This window comes from Spinacia oleracea, chromosome 3, assembly GCF_020520425.1.
Source record: "Spinacia oleracea cultivar Varoflay chromosome 3, BTI_SOV_V1, whole genome shotgun sequence".
Classification (NCBI taxonomy): Eukaryota; Viridiplantae; Streptophyta; class Magnoliopsida; order Caryophyllales; family Amaranthaceae; genus Spinacia; species Spinacia oleracea.
Genome location: NC_079489.1, coordinates 9,285,570 through 9,302,398, shown reverse-complemented (window position 1 = coordinate 9,302,398; position 16,829 = coordinate 9,285,570). Strand labels below are relative to the sequence as shown.

General features: G+C 36.0%; 2 protein-coding genes across 2 annotated transcripts; both read left to right on the top strand.

The window, feature by feature from the left end:
- Window positions 1–1,444: 1,444 nt before the first annotated feature.
- Window positions 1,445–6,288, top strand: LOC110799151 (protein transport protein yos1). Its single transcript, XM_022004367.2, has 2 exons — window positions 1,445–1,719; window positions 5,768–6,288. The coding sequence occupies exon 2, from the start codon at window positions 5,771–5,773 to the stop codon at window positions 5,999–6,001; it is 231 nt and encodes a 76-aa protein (XP_021860059.1). The 5' UTR covers window positions 1,445–1,719; window positions 5,768–5,770; the 3' UTR covers window positions 6,002–6,288.
- An 831-nt stretch (window positions 6,289–7,119) lies between these two features.
- On the top strand, window positions 7,120–16,204 carry LOC110799147 (uncharacterized). The gene is made up of 7 exons (XM_022004362.2): window positions 7,120–7,403; window positions 7,492–7,593; window positions 7,985–8,099; window positions 9,607–9,722; window positions 13,368–13,556; window positions 14,502–14,644; window positions 15,780–16,204. Exons 1-7 carry the CDS (start codon window positions 7,282–7,284, stop codon window positions 15,959–15,961), a joined length of 969 nt encoding a protein of 322 aa, XP_021860054.1. The 5' UTR covers window positions 7,120–7,281; the 3' UTR covers window positions 15,962–16,204.
- The last annotated feature ends 625 nt before the right edge of the window (window positions 16,205–16,829 follow it).

Here is a 16,829-nt window from a genome sequence, read left to right as displayed (position 1 = left end):
TTGAATTAGTTACTTATGTACAGTGTTTGATAAATTAGTTGTTAAATGTTTAATGTGTAGAACACCTATTAAAGAAATTGACATAAAATATGATAGATTATAGATAGTTAAGGGGTATAATTTTATTTGACAATAAGACAAATTAATCAGTTTACACCCACTTCTTCAAAACTCTAATTGAAAAAAATCCTATATTAACCATGTTTGGCTAAGAGTTGTTAACAATTAGTTGTTAGCTGGTTTGACTAATAATTAGTTGGTTTGATTAACTGGTTGAATTAGCTACTTGTGTAAAAGTGTTTGATAAATTAATTGTTATTCGTTAATGGTTTAATATGAAATATGTGAAATGACCATTAAGGAAATTGACATAATTTGTTGGACACTTCGTTTCTCAATTATTAGAATTAGATAATTAGTTTACTATGTTGATTATTTTTTTTGAATATAGACATTGAATAAATAAATAAAATTATTATTTTTAAAAAGAATTATTCTTAATTTAAAATTTAAAAAATGAGAATCTTGATTTGCAAATAGAGAAATATTAGTTAATGATACTACAAACATGATTAGTTGATTACAATAGTTTTCAGTGTTTCAATGTTTAGTGCAACAAATACATTGACCCATCAAGTGAGACGGCGTCGTTGTCCGAGTGGTCTAGCTGCATGCATAATTATCAACCATTAAAACACTAATTAGTGTGAAGCCCGGTCGATTTCCCGTTTTCTACTTTGAATAACACAATTTGATTTTAGCATGAATAGTTGTTACTTTGAAATATTTTCTCAACTTAAAAAATTATTTGGTATCAACTTAAAATGTTTTGTCCATCAACATCCAGCGAAAGTATAAAACAATTGTAAGAGTTAGTATATAGTACTTCGTAAGAAGCCTTCATTATTCCAAGTTGTATATTTACATGGAGTAAAAATCATAACAAATATAGTAATTGGGTAAGATGTAAGATTTATACCCTACATCTTGTTGGTCTCATGTTTGAGACTTACTATGCGAAATTTTATATGCATATATCTTGTTAAGTTGATGACTATATTTTTTTTTTCTCAAACCCCTCATAATCAAACACTCCATGGAGTAAAAATCATAACAAATATAGTAATTGGGTAAGATGTAAGATTTATACCCTACATCTTGTTGGTCTCATGTTTGAGACTTACTATGCGAAATTTTATACGCATATATCTTGTTAAGTTGATGACTATATTTTTTTTTCTCAAACCTCTCATAATCAAACACTCCTAAGCCGTGCAAAATGAGTTTTTTATATTCCAAAATCCTCCTAATCAAAATTTTTAAAATGGTCAAACATCATATTCCTATTCACTTAAAAAACCTCTTTGTTTATCAAACCTCTAATTCGATTAAAAAGTCACTTTTTATCCAAACCTCTGCTACTAAACTTCCCCTAATGTTTCATCTGTAGTAACAAAAAAAATAAAAAGTAAACTAGAAATTGAAATAGAACCCCAAATGAAATTTCTCTCTCTTCAAAACTCCAACTAGCGCCTGTTGTTCATCTCCTTCGTCGGTCTGATTTGCTTCCTCTTCTTGAAATCGGAAACCACCATCTCGTAGTTGTATCACCACCTCAGATCGGCGGAGCCGCCTCTTTTATTTTCTTTATTTTCAAATTGGGGGACTTCCAACCACCACTCTCTCTCTCCCGCTGCTATTCTTGGTGTTGACGACAGTGTATATCTTCTTCTCTTCATCTGTTTCTTTACTTTTCTAGTTTGCATTGATTTTTATGTTGATTTCATTTCGATTTTATAGATCTAATTTCTTTATAATTGGGATGGTGAATTTTGCCTGATATATAATGTTTCAATGATGACATGTTGTTAAATATATCATATTGGGTTTGTTTTGGTGTTGTTTTTATGTCAATTTAGTCTATATCCATTTTATAATTGTAATTGAAAATCACAATTATCCTTTTTTTTCAGTTTTTTATTTATTACATACCAGTTATATTTTGGGGGTTGATCTGGTTTTCTGTCAAGGAAGGAGCAGAGTAGAAATGAGCTATAATTTAAGGGCATAATAAAGTTTAGTTTGGTTGAATTAATTGAGGGAATGTAGGTGTTGTAGCCTGTAGGTTTTGTTCATGAGAAGATGGTATTAGGCTGGATTCGAACTCATGCCGCCTTAAGAAGTTCTCAATACCATTCACTTCACCCATTCAGCCTAATTTTAGCAGGCTTTTGTTTATGACCCTTTCATGTTAGGATGGAAAACTATGAAATGTGCCTTTTCTCCCTGGATTCAGGGTGGTGCCCCTGCTGCCTGGCTCAGTAATGGGCCTGGCACCAAGATAAGAATGTGAAAGGTCATCTGATCTTTGGAGAAAACTGGAAATGTGGAGTATGCTGAAGCAATTATTTACTACCGCATTCGTTAGAGTAAGGCGGTAACACTACTTTAATTAAAGGGCTTCCTACAATACACCCAGCCACCCAGGTGTAAAATGTATTTTTGCTCATTTGGAGCTTTCCTTAATGAGCGAATGGGGAAAAATAAGCCTCGGGGGGATGTTTGGTTCACATTACTGAAAAGGTAAGGAAACAAGAAAAGGAAATGCGAATAAAGGAAACAAGAAAGGGAAACTCATTCTTATATTTGGTTACAATGTGGAGTAAAGGAAACAAATGCAATAGAGCATCTCGTATTCTCTACTGCCGTCTTTCCCCTTCCCTTCCATCCATCCATCATAAAACAGTGCCGCCATTATCATACCATCTCTTTGTTGTGTCATCATCTACCTTGTATACCACCATCGTTTTTTCCGCAAACATGGCTTCCCTCCTTCCCTTTATCTCTTTCTTTAGAATTCCACCAGTTCTGGCCATTTTATGGCTTGACGCAACCGCCGAATATCTGAGCTTAGGGCTTCAATGACCAAACTTAATCACCAGTTTATTGTCTATGGTTGCTGACTTGCTGTTTTATGCCTTATTATTTGCTAGAAATGCTGTTATCGGTGATGGCGGTGTATCCCAATGTTGATGAAGAGGGTCCATGGAGCTTAGATCTGGTGTTTAAAAAGGAAGGTGGGTGGACAAAAATCATTGACACCAAGCTTAGATCTAATCGGTGGTAATGGTTGTCGCCCTTGGCTCTTTGTGATGCCTAAATAGTGGGGCTACACTGGTTGTGTGTTGTTGGTGGTGGAGGATCGGTGGGTGGAGGTTGAGACTCTTGAGAGTAGTGTTGATGGTGGTGCTCAGGAGATGAGGAGGAGAGGGTTAGATGGAAATGGGATAATCCTCAAGTCCAAGGTGGATAGGGGAAACATGGTAGGGGGGATTTGGGGAACTCCAAAATGAAAATTGGGGAAAGGGAAATGAAAAATAGCCTGCCAAACAATGTAAATGGAGTTTTAGATAGCATTTCCCTTTGTTGATTACCTCAACCAAACAGCCCTAGAGTGTAACGGTACATTGGGATTAGGCCTGGTTATTGGACAAGGTAGTCCAATGGTTATAAGGATCGGGCAAAAGGGTATTAACCCTTTACCTTCTTATTGGACAGGGCATTTATAGGGTATTTTCTTATAGGGTTTTTTTTTTCGAGGGAATTTTCTTATAGGGCTTTTATAGGGTATTTCTTAAAAGCCTAATAACTTTAAATAAAAAATATAAGGGTCAAGAAAAATACTTATGTTGCCAAAAAAAAATCATGGAAATTAAATTAAAAAAGTTTCCAAAAAGAAAAATAGCCAGCGGTTTTTCTTTCTCTCTCCTCCTCCTCCATAAGCGATCCTATCTCAACTATCTCTATCCTCATTCCTCACCGATTCATCGGCCTGATTGTTATCCAGTTGTTCTTCTTCTATTGTCGATTTTCTGTAACTTTTCTCTCTTTGTAGATGGTACTTATCTTGATTTTCTGGGCTTGATTATTCGAAGGTTGCTAAAACTACTGGGTTCATTTTGTTGGGTCGAGGGTTGGATTTGGATTTGGATATTTCAAGCATATAATTACAAATAATTACTGATTTTATTTGTATTAAGGAAATATAGTTAGGTTAAATCGCCCTAAAATAATTAGGTTGGATTTGGATTTGGATTTGCTAAAATTACTGGGTTTATTTTGTCTACTAATGCCATTCTCTTGCTAATGATTTTTGTTTGTAGTGCTGGATTGTTTGCCTGATTTCTTAAGCTACGTTAGAATTTTATAAAATGTCCCTGCTATTGTTCCCAATTGGTTAGCTAGTACAGAATACAGAGTATTAGTCTAGCATTATATGTTTTTATAAATTTATATGGATTCTTAGTTTTTGATGATTAGTTTGTGTTTATATTGGATTGTTAGTTTCTATGATCAGTTTGTGTTTATATTGGATTCTTAGTTTTTACATTGCTCTGTTTGTGTTTATATTGGATTGTAGTTAAGTATTGGAATGATTTGATCAAATGATTGGTATTACTTGCACCTATAGTTTAAAGAACAATTCAGGGTTCTGCATTGATGTATCTCTTACTTATGCAGTTGAACTGATTCTGAGTTATTGACCATAAGCAGTGATTAAACTGATGGCTACATTACCAGAGAAATGTTGATTAAACTTTATTGATTCTTTTATGGTTTAAAAAATTCCTTGATGTTTTTGCTGCTTCTATCAGCCATAACCACAAGGTCCACAACAGTAACCTTCTCATTTTTGTTAGAGTTGTCTTTGTTGCCACTGGTGAAATAGTAAGGTCCTGATTTACTGAACTTGAACTCTGTGTGACCATCAGTGTACTTCGCAATTGGTGAAGTTGCGGTGCAGCTGCTGTAATCTTCTTTATTGTTAAAAAACTCAGCTTCCCCGTAAATCATGTCATCATCATCACTCAATTATGTTACTATGTATGAATAAAAAACACTTGATTATTGTGAACCTGATTTCTTTATTAGGATGAATATGAGGTTGTAAAATATGACATCTGACAAGCATTACTTCAGGACATAATACAAATGTATGGGCAGACCATACTGATAAAGCTAATTTTTTTGGCTATGACCCTTACCTGCTATAGACCCTATTAGCTTTTGGCTATGACCCTGACCCGACTTGTCCAATAACCAGGTCTAGTTGGGATGTATAATGTAAATTGGCCTCTTCAGTTAACCACCTCAGCATTCATTAACTTTTTGAGGTTGGTTAACAAAACGGTGATAAACCTAGGGTCTGACGGTGAAATTAGGTTATTAGTAGTGTTACTTTAAAAAGAGTCTTACAAAGCTGTTATATGATTTAAAAATTATAAATGGGATATGTATTAATTGCTTTCATACTATTTTGTGTGTGTCAAGCACGAGCTTGCACTTCCTTAGGCGAGGGAGAGAGCATAGAGCAATGGTGTAAACTGATTAATAGACTGCCTTCGTTGAATTTTGGACTGCAATAGTCTGAATGTGTAACTGTTATGAGCTTATGACTTGTGACTCTAGAGACTACTTCCAGGCTCTTTTCAATGTAGCTTTTGTAATTGTTAATTACAGCCAGATAGTCATTTCAAGCATGCAATGTATAAACATATAAATGATAATTTTGTGTTGATAGACTAATTCTTCTAGATTCTGTTTTATGTGCTGCAAGTGGTATTCAAACTTAATTATCAAGTAAAATGTGGGAGAATCTGAACTTTGTTTTATTTTTTTATTTTTTTATTTTCTTATGTGTTTGCTTGGGAAGGTTTAGTTGAGGGATCTATAAATAAAACTTACATGGTGTTTTTCTGGTTTACAGTAAATGGGTTTTTGGACGTTGATTGAAGGGTTCCTGCTTTTTTCGAATGCATTAGCAATACTCAACGAAGATAGGTTCCTTACTCCAAGGGGGTTGAGTTTTGAGGCTACAACAGGCAGAAAAAAGTCGCTTAAACAACAAGCTGTTGGGCTTATATATGTAGCTCAGTACTTCAGGTTGCCCCTCATCATCTTGAATATTATCATGATCATATCAAAGCTGGTTTCTGGGTGAGGTAATGGTAAATGTAGTTTCATCCATATTATTCCAATTTAACATAGGACTTCTCGCATCCGGATGCTTTGTACTCAATATGATATCCAAGTTGTGTTTATGGTGGTGTTGTAGGTTGCTTTTTGAATCTGTCTATTTAATCCAAGTAGTGGAACTTGTGTAAAAAGATATCATGGATTCTATGAGTCTTGGTTATTTCGACCATTGTCTGGAATTTACACAGATTTGATTTTGTAATAGATGATTGATACACATATATTACTAGCTACTTGATGATTTTACGTCTATATACTAATACTTCCTCCGTATTTGTTGGTATCCTTTCCCGGCAATGGAAGTTGCAACCGCCACTATTGCAAAAATTATCGTTCCTGCGATATCAAAAATTGACAACGAATTCAGATCTTGTATAAGAGGCGATTTGAAAGAAAATCAATATGGCAAGTACAAATTAACCTTGCTTTGAAGTTTGAGCCAAACAACACGTAAAATGACAAGTTATTCCATTCCAAATCAAAACGAAACAACTCATAAGGATATGGACTTATGGTTATGGTTACTAACTTACTAAATCTTTACTCTCATTGAACCAAACTTGATTTTTCAATATGAATTTGTAAGGTATTGTAACTTTACAAATGAAATAAAGATAGCGACCGAAATAAAGACCGATAGCAATGATTGCCATCTGAGATTGAACCAAACAACAAGATGAAAAATTGTTACAAAATGATCATATTTCACATTAATCCTACACGATCATTTGTTCCTCCGATCAAACCAATGCACCATAAATTCACAGGTCGAGTCACTAGTAGGTTATGTGACAAAAATCGAGTTAATGTCATTGTCGGGCGGTATCGAATCGAGTTCGAAACCTTGTTCGTTCGGGTCAGTTCAGTTATCGATTATCTTTCGGGCGGGTGTCGGGTTCGGGTCATACACTATCGGGTTAAAATCGGTTATTTTTCCGGGTCGGTTTTTGGGTTAACTATTTAACCAAAAATTCGGGGTCATGATCAGTTACAGGTTCGATCAATTCAGGTCGGATTTTCGAGTCGGGTCACTTTTTGGCAACTCTACCATCTCCCCTACCAACAAGTTACCAAACGCGTTTTCTAATTTGGGCACTCCAAAAAGTGACTCTGATTCTCTGAAAAGTCCGTCGACGTTTCAGCTGTTACCTTGGACGTTAAGACTACACAAATATCCCTCACTTCCCTCTTCTCTCTCCTAAATCATCTCATTTCCCAAAATCAAAATTCGAAAATTTGAAAAAAATGTGGATTGAGGTAATCTGTGGTATCGTGCTCTACAAAGTACTCCGTATGTTCTTCGGCAACGACGATGTACTGGACGTTGAAACCTCCGATTTCAACGCCATTTTCTCCGTCGCAACTAGGTTTGTTATTTGTCTGAAACTATTACCAAATCAGGTTTTTACTTTTTTTTTTTTGTTAAAAATGTGATTTACAAATTCCATTTTTCAGACTAGAGAAATTATACGGAGGAAAGGCGTATGTCGGTCTTCGGATTCCGGATGCCGATTCGGGTTCTCGCCAAAATATCGATTTGGTTCTCGTTACTAGAGGGTAATTTCTTCATTTTTTTTAATTTTCTTTCAATCATTTGCTTACTAGTGAAATGATTGTTAAAATTGTACTACCTCGGACGGATTGAATTGTCGCATTATTAGTTCAAATTACATTACATATCGTTAAACCATATAGTAGTTCAAATTATGCGATAGTTGAAATAGTTGTCGCGTTATTAGTTCAAATTAGCTATGGTAACAATTGATTTTGGGACGGAGGGAATACTAACTTTGTGCGATCATTAAACCATGTACTGTGTCTATTAGGAGTGCTGCACTGATTTTGGTAAAATGGGATGTAGCTTTGTTGCTTGGTGTATTAATCTCTGTTATAAACAGCTTAGTTGGTTTGGTTTTATTTGGAAGCTTATGCTGTATTTCTTTTGTAGGGAGGCAGTGGTGGTTAGTGTGAAGAATTTGGCTGGGTTTGTTTCAGTGAATGCTGATGGAAGTTGGCTTTGTATAAGTGATCACAAACATAAGGAGGAGCATCATCCTGATCCTGTAAGTCATAATGTGCACAACTTTACACCTACAGTCTTTGTTATTCAGACTATTTTGTGAAATGAAGTGTTGAAGTAATACCCGTGTGAAGTATCAGGCATAGGTGCTTGGGGTGAAATGAAGAACCTATGTAACATAGCCTGTTATTGTTGATTTTTTTTTTTGGGGTTTAAGATTCTTAATTGGAAACACTTGCTGTACTTTATTTCTAATTTGGTAAATACGGAGTAACTTAATAGAATTTGAGGGCCAGCTCATTGAGAATTATGTTACAGTTGAATTGAGGATTCATATATTGTGCACTTTAGGCTCTGTTTGGTAAGGCGTAAAATGTTTTCATTGTAAAATGATTTTCCATGGAAAACATTTTTCAAGGGAAAATACAATTCCAACCTAGTTTTCCTTTGTTTGTTACCTTAAAGGAAAATGGGAGAAGATGGTGAAGATCGAGGGGAAGAAAGGAGATGGAGGTAAGGAGGGAAGAAGGAAAAGTGGTTTCCCTCCCTTTCAAATGGGAAAGGGTTTTTCACCTTTGCGAGAGTCATGGAAAATTGTTTTCCATCCCTAACCCAACCAAACAACGTAAAATGATTAAAAAGGGGAAAATCGTTTTCCATGAAAACGTTTTACGCCCTACCAAACGGAGCCTTATTCTGTGCATTCATTGACTTGTTTTCCAATTGTAGTACTCCTTGTGTTTCAAAGTATACGTAACACTTGCTTATTTGGTTGTTTTAGATTAAATGTTATACTTCCATTTTTGGCACATTTCCTCTAGCTCTCTCCTCTTCCGTATTAATATGTGTTGTGCCTAAACCAAGTGTTACATTTGGTTGAAATAGAGTGAGTACTGTCTTTGGTAGGGTGCGATATTGTGCTTTGGAGTGCAGTTGTCTACTAATTGCATTTTGTTGTCTTCAAATGTTGCTACCAAATAGACCAAAATGTTCTCCTTTTCCTGAAATTATTATTCGTGAAAAGGATTGATTGTACAAGTCTGTATGCTGAAAATCCTATATTATATCCAAACGAGTGGTAAAAGAATGTTGAAGTTACGAAAAGAGTAGCCAATTTCAGGTGGGTGTATTTACTACTCCGTATTTAGGAAGACGGAGATTAAGATACTGTGGTGTATGCATTTACAAGGAACTATGCATAATCCTTTCCCGACTCTGTTCCTTTTGCTGAATGATTGGTGTATTTCTTGCAGCAATTCCACTTTGATGTGATAGTGATACAACTTTATTGGCAAGTTTCAATATTGATGTCAGAATATTTTTCCTTATACGTGAATATATAATCCATAATATATTCTATGAGCTTGAATAAAGTCTTAACATATGTTACTTTGGGCAGTGTATAGGATTTTCTTTTAAATGTGTCAACATATAGGACATCTGATAATTTGTGGCAGTTGAATCTTTTCACTTGTTGGTTGATTATTTTGTCTTAGTAATTTATGTTGTGTATTTCTCAACACGGCTTTATGCTTTTTCCCACCTCACAGGTAGCAGAAGCTAAACATCAGGCCTCTGTTCTAGAAGCATATCTTGAGCAAAGAGGAGTTTCTCTTCCTGAAGGATATTTGTCTTCCAAAGTGATAATTTCTAATCCAAAGTTCCGGTAAGCCATATTTTATTATTGTATTTTTTTTGTTTGTTATGCTATACCTCTTTCAAAAGCAAGGTACACTTTTGGATCCAGACTTCCACGGTTCAGCTAACTAAAGTTTCACGCTTTCCTAGTTGTACTCTTGAGAGAAGAATACCTTCTCATTTCTCACTGTTTTTGATTCTATAAGGACTCTGATAGTTTGAATGTAGTTATTTCTTGTCTATGTTTTCCTTTTTGTTCTTTTCACTTCTTGTGATGGCTTGCTTGTGCGAGTAGTAGATATATGTGGATAAATCCTTATTCTGGATTTGCAAAGCTCAAAATGCTGTACTCATTGAGATTTGAACAGATGAAATTATGTGGGAGGTGATGACTTAATGTATGTGGACATGATTGGAGGTGTAGACATTTGTTGATTAATACCGGAACCTACAATATTTTTTGTCCACATGGGTACTTCTGTTTAAGTTAATTCACTTATATTTGCACATGATTCCTGGGAAATTGTGGTTGTGAATGAGTTGGAGCTCTTGAAAGTCGAATCATACTTTCAAAGGAGTGGATGGTTCTAGTAATTTTAGATAGCTTTTATGCGAAGGTTATGGAAGAGATGTAAAGAAGCCCAAATCTATGGCTTAACGAAGGTTTTATGTTAGCACTCTATTAGTCAATGGTTCATGCCTTCATCCACAAATGCCTTTTGTTTTTCTCGTAAAAGACCCGTTTAATCTGGATGTACAATTCGTCTTCTAATGACCTTTTACATGTAAATTTTTCCACGTGACTTACTCGATGTTGGTCTTAAACATGAATATTTGCATGATTCATTTGATGCATGATTCATTTGATTATGTTCTTAGACGTAATTTCTGATACAAGTCTCTACCAAAATTTGCTGAGAAATCCTTGGTGTTCCCAAGAAGAATTAGAAGAACTTTGGACTGTGGATGATGTCAACTTACACAAAAGAGGACATATGATCGATAGCTTCAACGAAATTTGTATGTTGTTCTTAAGAGAAGGGCCTTTTTCATACCAGCCTTTGTAGTTTGTTTTCTGAGGAAGACACGTTCTTTCACCATCTTCTCCTCTTTTTTCCTTGGGGTTTGTCTCTTTTGAACTTAGCCTTGTTTGGGTTGAGCTGGGTCCAACCTTGTCATATGTGATGTTTTTGTTGCCTGGAAAAGGACGAAAAAATCCGGCTTCCTGAAGTATGAAAGATGACTCCTTGGATAATTTGGTGGTGCTTTTGGAAAGAGAAACAAATGAGTTTTTGAAGGTTTAGCTTCCACTCGTCAAAGTTTCAACCCTTTAGTTTCTGTCTAACAGTTTTTAATTACTCCCTCCGTATTTTTTTAAGAGATACACTTGCCTTTTCCGGCCGTATTTTTTTAAGAGATACACTTGCCATTTTTGGTAACTTATCAACCCCACCACCTAATTAAATAATATATCTACTACACTTTATGACCCACCATCCAATAAAAAAATAATTTTACAACTACACCCACCCCACCCCCACCTCCACTTGTTCAAAAGGACATGGTCCCCAATGTACTTATTTATTAAAATATCTACCCCAACCCCACTTCTTTTATTCTTCTTAAGACCTGTGCCCAACCAAGTGTATCTCTTAAAAAATACGGAGGGAGTACTTGTTAAAAGCAAACTATAAGTTGTGATCAAAAGATCCCTCATGGACACATGGATTGAAAGTCCTGATGGAAATTAGAGGGAAGTTATATAGTCTATTGTCTGTGGTTCATTTTGGCCATTTAGATCATAGATGAAACAGATGACAAATCAGCTCCAATTCATGTACCTCGAGATCAACTTTTTGTGTATTCGGTTGAGCAGGGCGATGAAGGGAGAAGAAGCCTATTTAAAGTGCAACAATTTCCTCCTATGGGTCTGCCAGCTTTGTTTTGTTGCACAGTGTGGAACTTTCAAAGTATAGGAAATGAGAATAGAGTTCCATCAGAATTTATTTGTTAAAAGAGGAAATGAGTCTTGGTGAATCAGAATAAGGTCAGTTTTCTTTGCGTCGACTGTTTAATTTTGGAGGTGGGAATTTGCTACAGTTGCACGTAGGAAAAAAGTTACTTGGAGGAGATGGGAACTTGAGTCCCTTTTTCTTGGGTACCTATCTTTGATTTCTGAGTTACTGAGGAATGTTAAGAACTCAACATGTGAAGATGACACAGCTTTTATGCCTGTAGCAAAGAAGTCGATTGAATCTCCTTAAACCTCAAATAGGAAGATGATTGTGCAAACATAAAATAAGCCTTTCCTCAAATAGCTTAAATTTCCTTGTAATTAAGGTTTTACGCAGTATGGGTACCACTTGTTTATCTTTTGGAAGTATGTTAGACTATGATGTGTTTTTTTCAATTGAAGTGTGGTTGTTTTCTTCTTTGTGGGCTTGTGGCCGTTGGATTATACTCCCTCCGTGCACAATTAGTCTTCCTGTTAGGTTTGGACACATATATTAAGGATTCTAGTAGGGTGGAGTTGTTTGGGAGTGGAAAAATGAGAATAAAAGAATTGATTCAAATATAGTTAGGGGTGAGACTGTGAGAGAGCCCACATCAAATGGTATATGGAGAGAGAGTGCGTGAGAATGAGAGTTAGTGGTGTTGGTCAACATCACATGGGTTAAGGGCCGGAGGCCCGAGAGTAATAAGTTTATATCACGTAACAAGATTTTTTTTTTATGGACATCCCAATAAAGAATATTGGAAGATTATTTGTGGATGAATTATAAACTCGGTGATTTTTCGCTATTCTCTAGGTCACGGGTTCGATCCCTTGAAATGGTTTCTTTATGGAAACAAGGGTAAGGTTGCGTACATTTTGACCTTCCCCAGACCCTGCGCTAAATAGCGGGAGCCTTGTAGAGCCTTGTGGGTATGACCTTTATTTGTGGATTAAGTACAAACCTGAAGATTTCTTACCAAGACTTTGTTTTTTGGCTCTAAACCCTTTTAAGTTGAAGTTGTTTATGAGTTCCATCAGATATGAGAGGTTGTTGTGTCTATTACCAATCTACAAGGTGATAAATTTCTTACAGGGACTATTAGCTCCATGTCAACCTCTGAGGAGATGTGTTGGATCAAGAGCTGCCCAAATATGTATATATAGCGAAAGGTTCCTTCAGACACGAAGGGGTGATTTAATTGATGATATCACCGTGGGGCATGGTCCATGTGGCCTGGGAGTTTGGATTTTGGAGATTGCCAGAGACCACCATCTCACACTTTAGATTTTATCCCTTTTTGAAGCCTATATACGACGTACTGCTTCCTTTCTCTTGGGACCTATTCTAGATTGCTGTCGCATAACTTTAGATAGCATCATTATTGTCCATCCTTGTGTTTATTTTTGTAGTTGAGTTATCTTCTTCACTACATCCATAAACGAAGGGAACGGGATATCCTGTTAACTCGATCTCTATGTTCATGAATATCTGCTTTTCTGATGATTATAATGCGAGATGCATGCTTTCTTGATTTTGAAGATAACCCATGGATTGTGATAAATGTAATGTTGCTACTTAACCTATTTTTATAGACATGTGGCCTTCTGTCGTTGTAGTTTTGTAGCATCCAAGACATCTAATTTTTCCTTTCATTTTGCAAAAAAAAAAAATCATAGAACTCTAAATCCAGACCACTTCAAACCAGAAGTCATACAGTATGAAAATTGGGTACAGCTGAAACCGGAACCAAAAGGTGCATTTTCTGGATGGATTAAAGGGGCCTTTCGTGCAGCAAAGAAAGATATACAGGAATCTACACACCAGCAGCTTCAAACTATTCTTAGCACAGCTCCAATGTGGGATAGGTATGTTTCTGAATCCCTGATGTTACCTGTTTGGATTTACTGTCCTTTTCTTGAGATTTAGTTCTTCCACTTTACTTAAGAAGCATGTGACTCAATACAAATGCCACTCTAATACATGTGAAGCATTAGTGTAGCTCATGATTTATGCTTTCACTGACTCCATCATCACAGGAGGTAGCAATCTTTTTATTTGCGGTTGAAAATTTCTACACTAATCTCTTTTGGTTCTCATGGAGTGTGGAAGGTGTCTGAGTGCTATTGAAGGATTTGTAAGTTACTCAAAGGTTTTGTAGCTCACCTGTCAGAGGCTTTGGCTTCTCCTTGAGCTCATTACTGTCCACAAAAAATTCCAATGGTGTTTCACAAATTTTTTGTTGTTTGTATGTTTCCTTTTAAAAAAACAAAAACTCCACCAGCTATTTAAACATTTTGGTGTAATGGTGTTTGGATTGTTTTTTCTTCCAGTCATGGTCTGCATAACCTGGTAGTGATTTTAATCTTGACGTATTAGTCTTCCCTTTATGACTATCTATACCAAAAAAACCTTCGTAGTTTTTGTAACTTGGTGAAAGTTTGCATCGGCTCGCATTGAGCTTACTTGTGTAGGTGGTGGTGGTGTTGGTGTTTATGTATCGGGTGTTCGTCCTTCCTGTCCAGTAATTTTTTACTATTTTGGTGTAAAGTTGTGACTAATATGTCTAGACCTCTCTGGATCCCATTTTAGTGGTAATTATACCAAGTGATCTTTGTTGGATAAAATGTGTTTAAGAATGGCTATTTGATTGTTTGTATTTATTTGCGCATTTTAATTTTCTTGACAATTGTGAAAGGAATCACAGAAACTTCGTTGGCTTCTAAGGATCATTAACTTGAATATAGAATATTCTAGACTCAAAAATCATGCAGAGTTTTATTTTTGTTTTAATTATATTTCCGTCTGCATAGGCTGGAGCTCAAAGCCAGCAAATATGTGCTTGGAGAATTTATGGAGTTCAAAGGCAAGAATGAAGATATTGAAGAATTAAAATATATCAAGAGGTCGAAAGTTGGCCGGATGATTGTACAGAAGACATCAATGTTTGGCTTTGGTAACTTTTCTGGATCACTCTTTCATCCAAAGATGTTTATGTTATAATATCTTCTATATAGATACAAGGCGCCACGGACTGCATGCATGATAGTATTTACATTTGAAGTTTCCTGTTTAAAAGAAAAGATGGTAATTTATCAGAGAGAATTAAGAATATAATGTAAAGGAAGTTAAAAAAAAAGTCCTGCAGTGTAAAGGAGGTCCAGTGCAGCAGGAAATCAGTGGCTTGATAAGGAGAGTAGAAACCTGTTGGCTCTTTGTCATGTATGGGAGTAGTATATACTGCTAGTTGCTCATGAATATGTTTGTGGGTACTATTCACCTGAAAACCACTGAACTCGTTACCTGATCTGAAGTTATATATTAACCCTTACCTGAACGTATTGTGGCTGTAAATCGAATTTTTTAGTCTTGAATTCCTGATAAGAACTTATCTGAACTTGTGACTTTTGTGACTTGAAATTTTGTTTTATTGAGGTTTAAAAATAGAGCCTTGTGTTGGATTGCTTAATGATTGTGTTGACTAAAAGTTGCTCATGAGGTTGTCGTAATAGAGCCTTGTGTTGGATTGCTTAATGATTATGTCGACTAAAAGTTGCTCATGAGGTTGTCATGATACGAGATTTGTGTACTGTCAATTGGCACTAGGCACTTAGGCAGTAGCCAGTAGGAAAGGGGCCCTTATTGGACGTCAGAATTATATAGTACCTCTTATGCTCCTATAATGTTGCAACTAAGGGTATGTGCGAAGTTCAGGGAGCCCATGTAATGAGGAGAGATATAGAGAGAAAAATGGTGGGACCCTTGTGATGAGGAAAGAGATGGAGGGGAAATCATGCAAATACTCCGTAGTTAGGGTACAGAGAAGCATATCAGAACAATCTGGGCAAGTAAATCTCCAAACCAAATAAAATAATATACCTGTGATGCCCCGCCAACTAAATAGCAAGGAGAAATGAAGATTAGTAAAGTTGGGATGTGTTGAATTATGATTGCTATTCTTGTTAGTGGATCCTTTGTTGTCCTGTTGCTAATACGAACGTTTGGCTGATTGCTTATTCGGAGTTATAATTTGTTCCTCTTTGGGTCCATCCTTGCTGCTACTATATCATCGATTTTATTTTCTGCTGCAGCTCCGACAAGGCTTCAAGTTTTGTACTATTTTCGCGATTATCGAACTGAAGCATCTTCATCTTCTGAGGGGAAGGAGGTGACGGTCAGGTCAAGTACCGAGGTTGTATTTAATCCCCAGAATGCCAAGAAAGTCCGCAAGTTCAAGTTATCCGATATTACTTCACTGACACTGAGTGCCTGAGGACAGTTCCCTGGTATCAACTAGAGGTAACTTGAGAGGTCTTTAGGTTTATCTTAATTGTAATTTCCTATGCCAATGGATATTACTCCGCATTGTATATTAAAAATATTTAGTGCTTGAATCAAAATTGGTATACTATAGTTCTTTCCAGTTTAGGTTATGGACAGATGAGTTGTTATGTGTCCTTAGACAAGGAAAAAAGTTGAGATTATCAAGTAATCAACATAAAAATATTATTCCTAATTGCTCCTGCACTTATTTTTGGAATTTTTCTGTTTATTTGCTGAAGCTAGTCGCTTTGTTCAGAATTATTTAAAAAACAAATATTGTTCGGTTATTCCTTTACTATTAGGCATTGTAGTAGAGGACCGGTTTTGATCTGCTATGGGTTTGGGAAGTTGGCCATGATAAGTTCTTAGGGGTCAACTGTGAGCAGGTTAACCGGTGAATCTGTACTGTCTAATGGACCAAAATACACAAGATGGTCAATTAAGTTTAACAGTAATCACGCTGTTTCTCGATTTTCTTCTGTAATTACTTTTGTTACCCATGAAACAAGGCCAATTTCTGGCACTTTTTACTTGATCAGCTTTTGCGCGCTTCAATTCTACTTTACATGAGAACAGTCCTTTCAGTGTTTTCTGGACTGTGAATATGAATCTTGATTTCTTGATGAAGTTGCTCTTGTGGCAGTATAATTTTTGAGTATTAACTAAACAGAAACATATTTTAGGGAGAGAAAACCTGGATGTGGTTTTTTGAGTCAGCTCTTATAGGGTTGGGTCATAGATAAAGATGGCACCCAACACTAAAAAAGCACAGCCCGGCACGAGCATGAAGTTATGGTTCGGGCTTGAACTGCATTTGA

Bases quoted from the DNA above. Each gene is read 5' to 3' on its own strand.
- LOC110799151 (XM_022004367.2), top strand. From the start codon at position 5,771: ATGGGTTTTTGGACGTTGATTGAAGGGTTCCTGCTTTTTTCGAATGCA.
- LOC110799147 (XM_022004362.2), top strand. From the start codon at position 7,282: ATGTGGATTGAGGTAATCTGTGGTATCGTGCTCTACAAAGTACTCCGT. The intron at 13,557-14,501 runs GTATGTTTCTGA...CCGTCTGCATAG, and splicing joins ACAGCTCCAATGTGGGATAG to GCTGGAGCTCAAAGCCAGCA. The intron at 14,645-15,779 runs GTAACTTTTCTG...TTTCTGCTGCAG, and splicing joins GACATCAATGTTTGGCTTTG to CTCCGACAAGGCTTCAAGTT.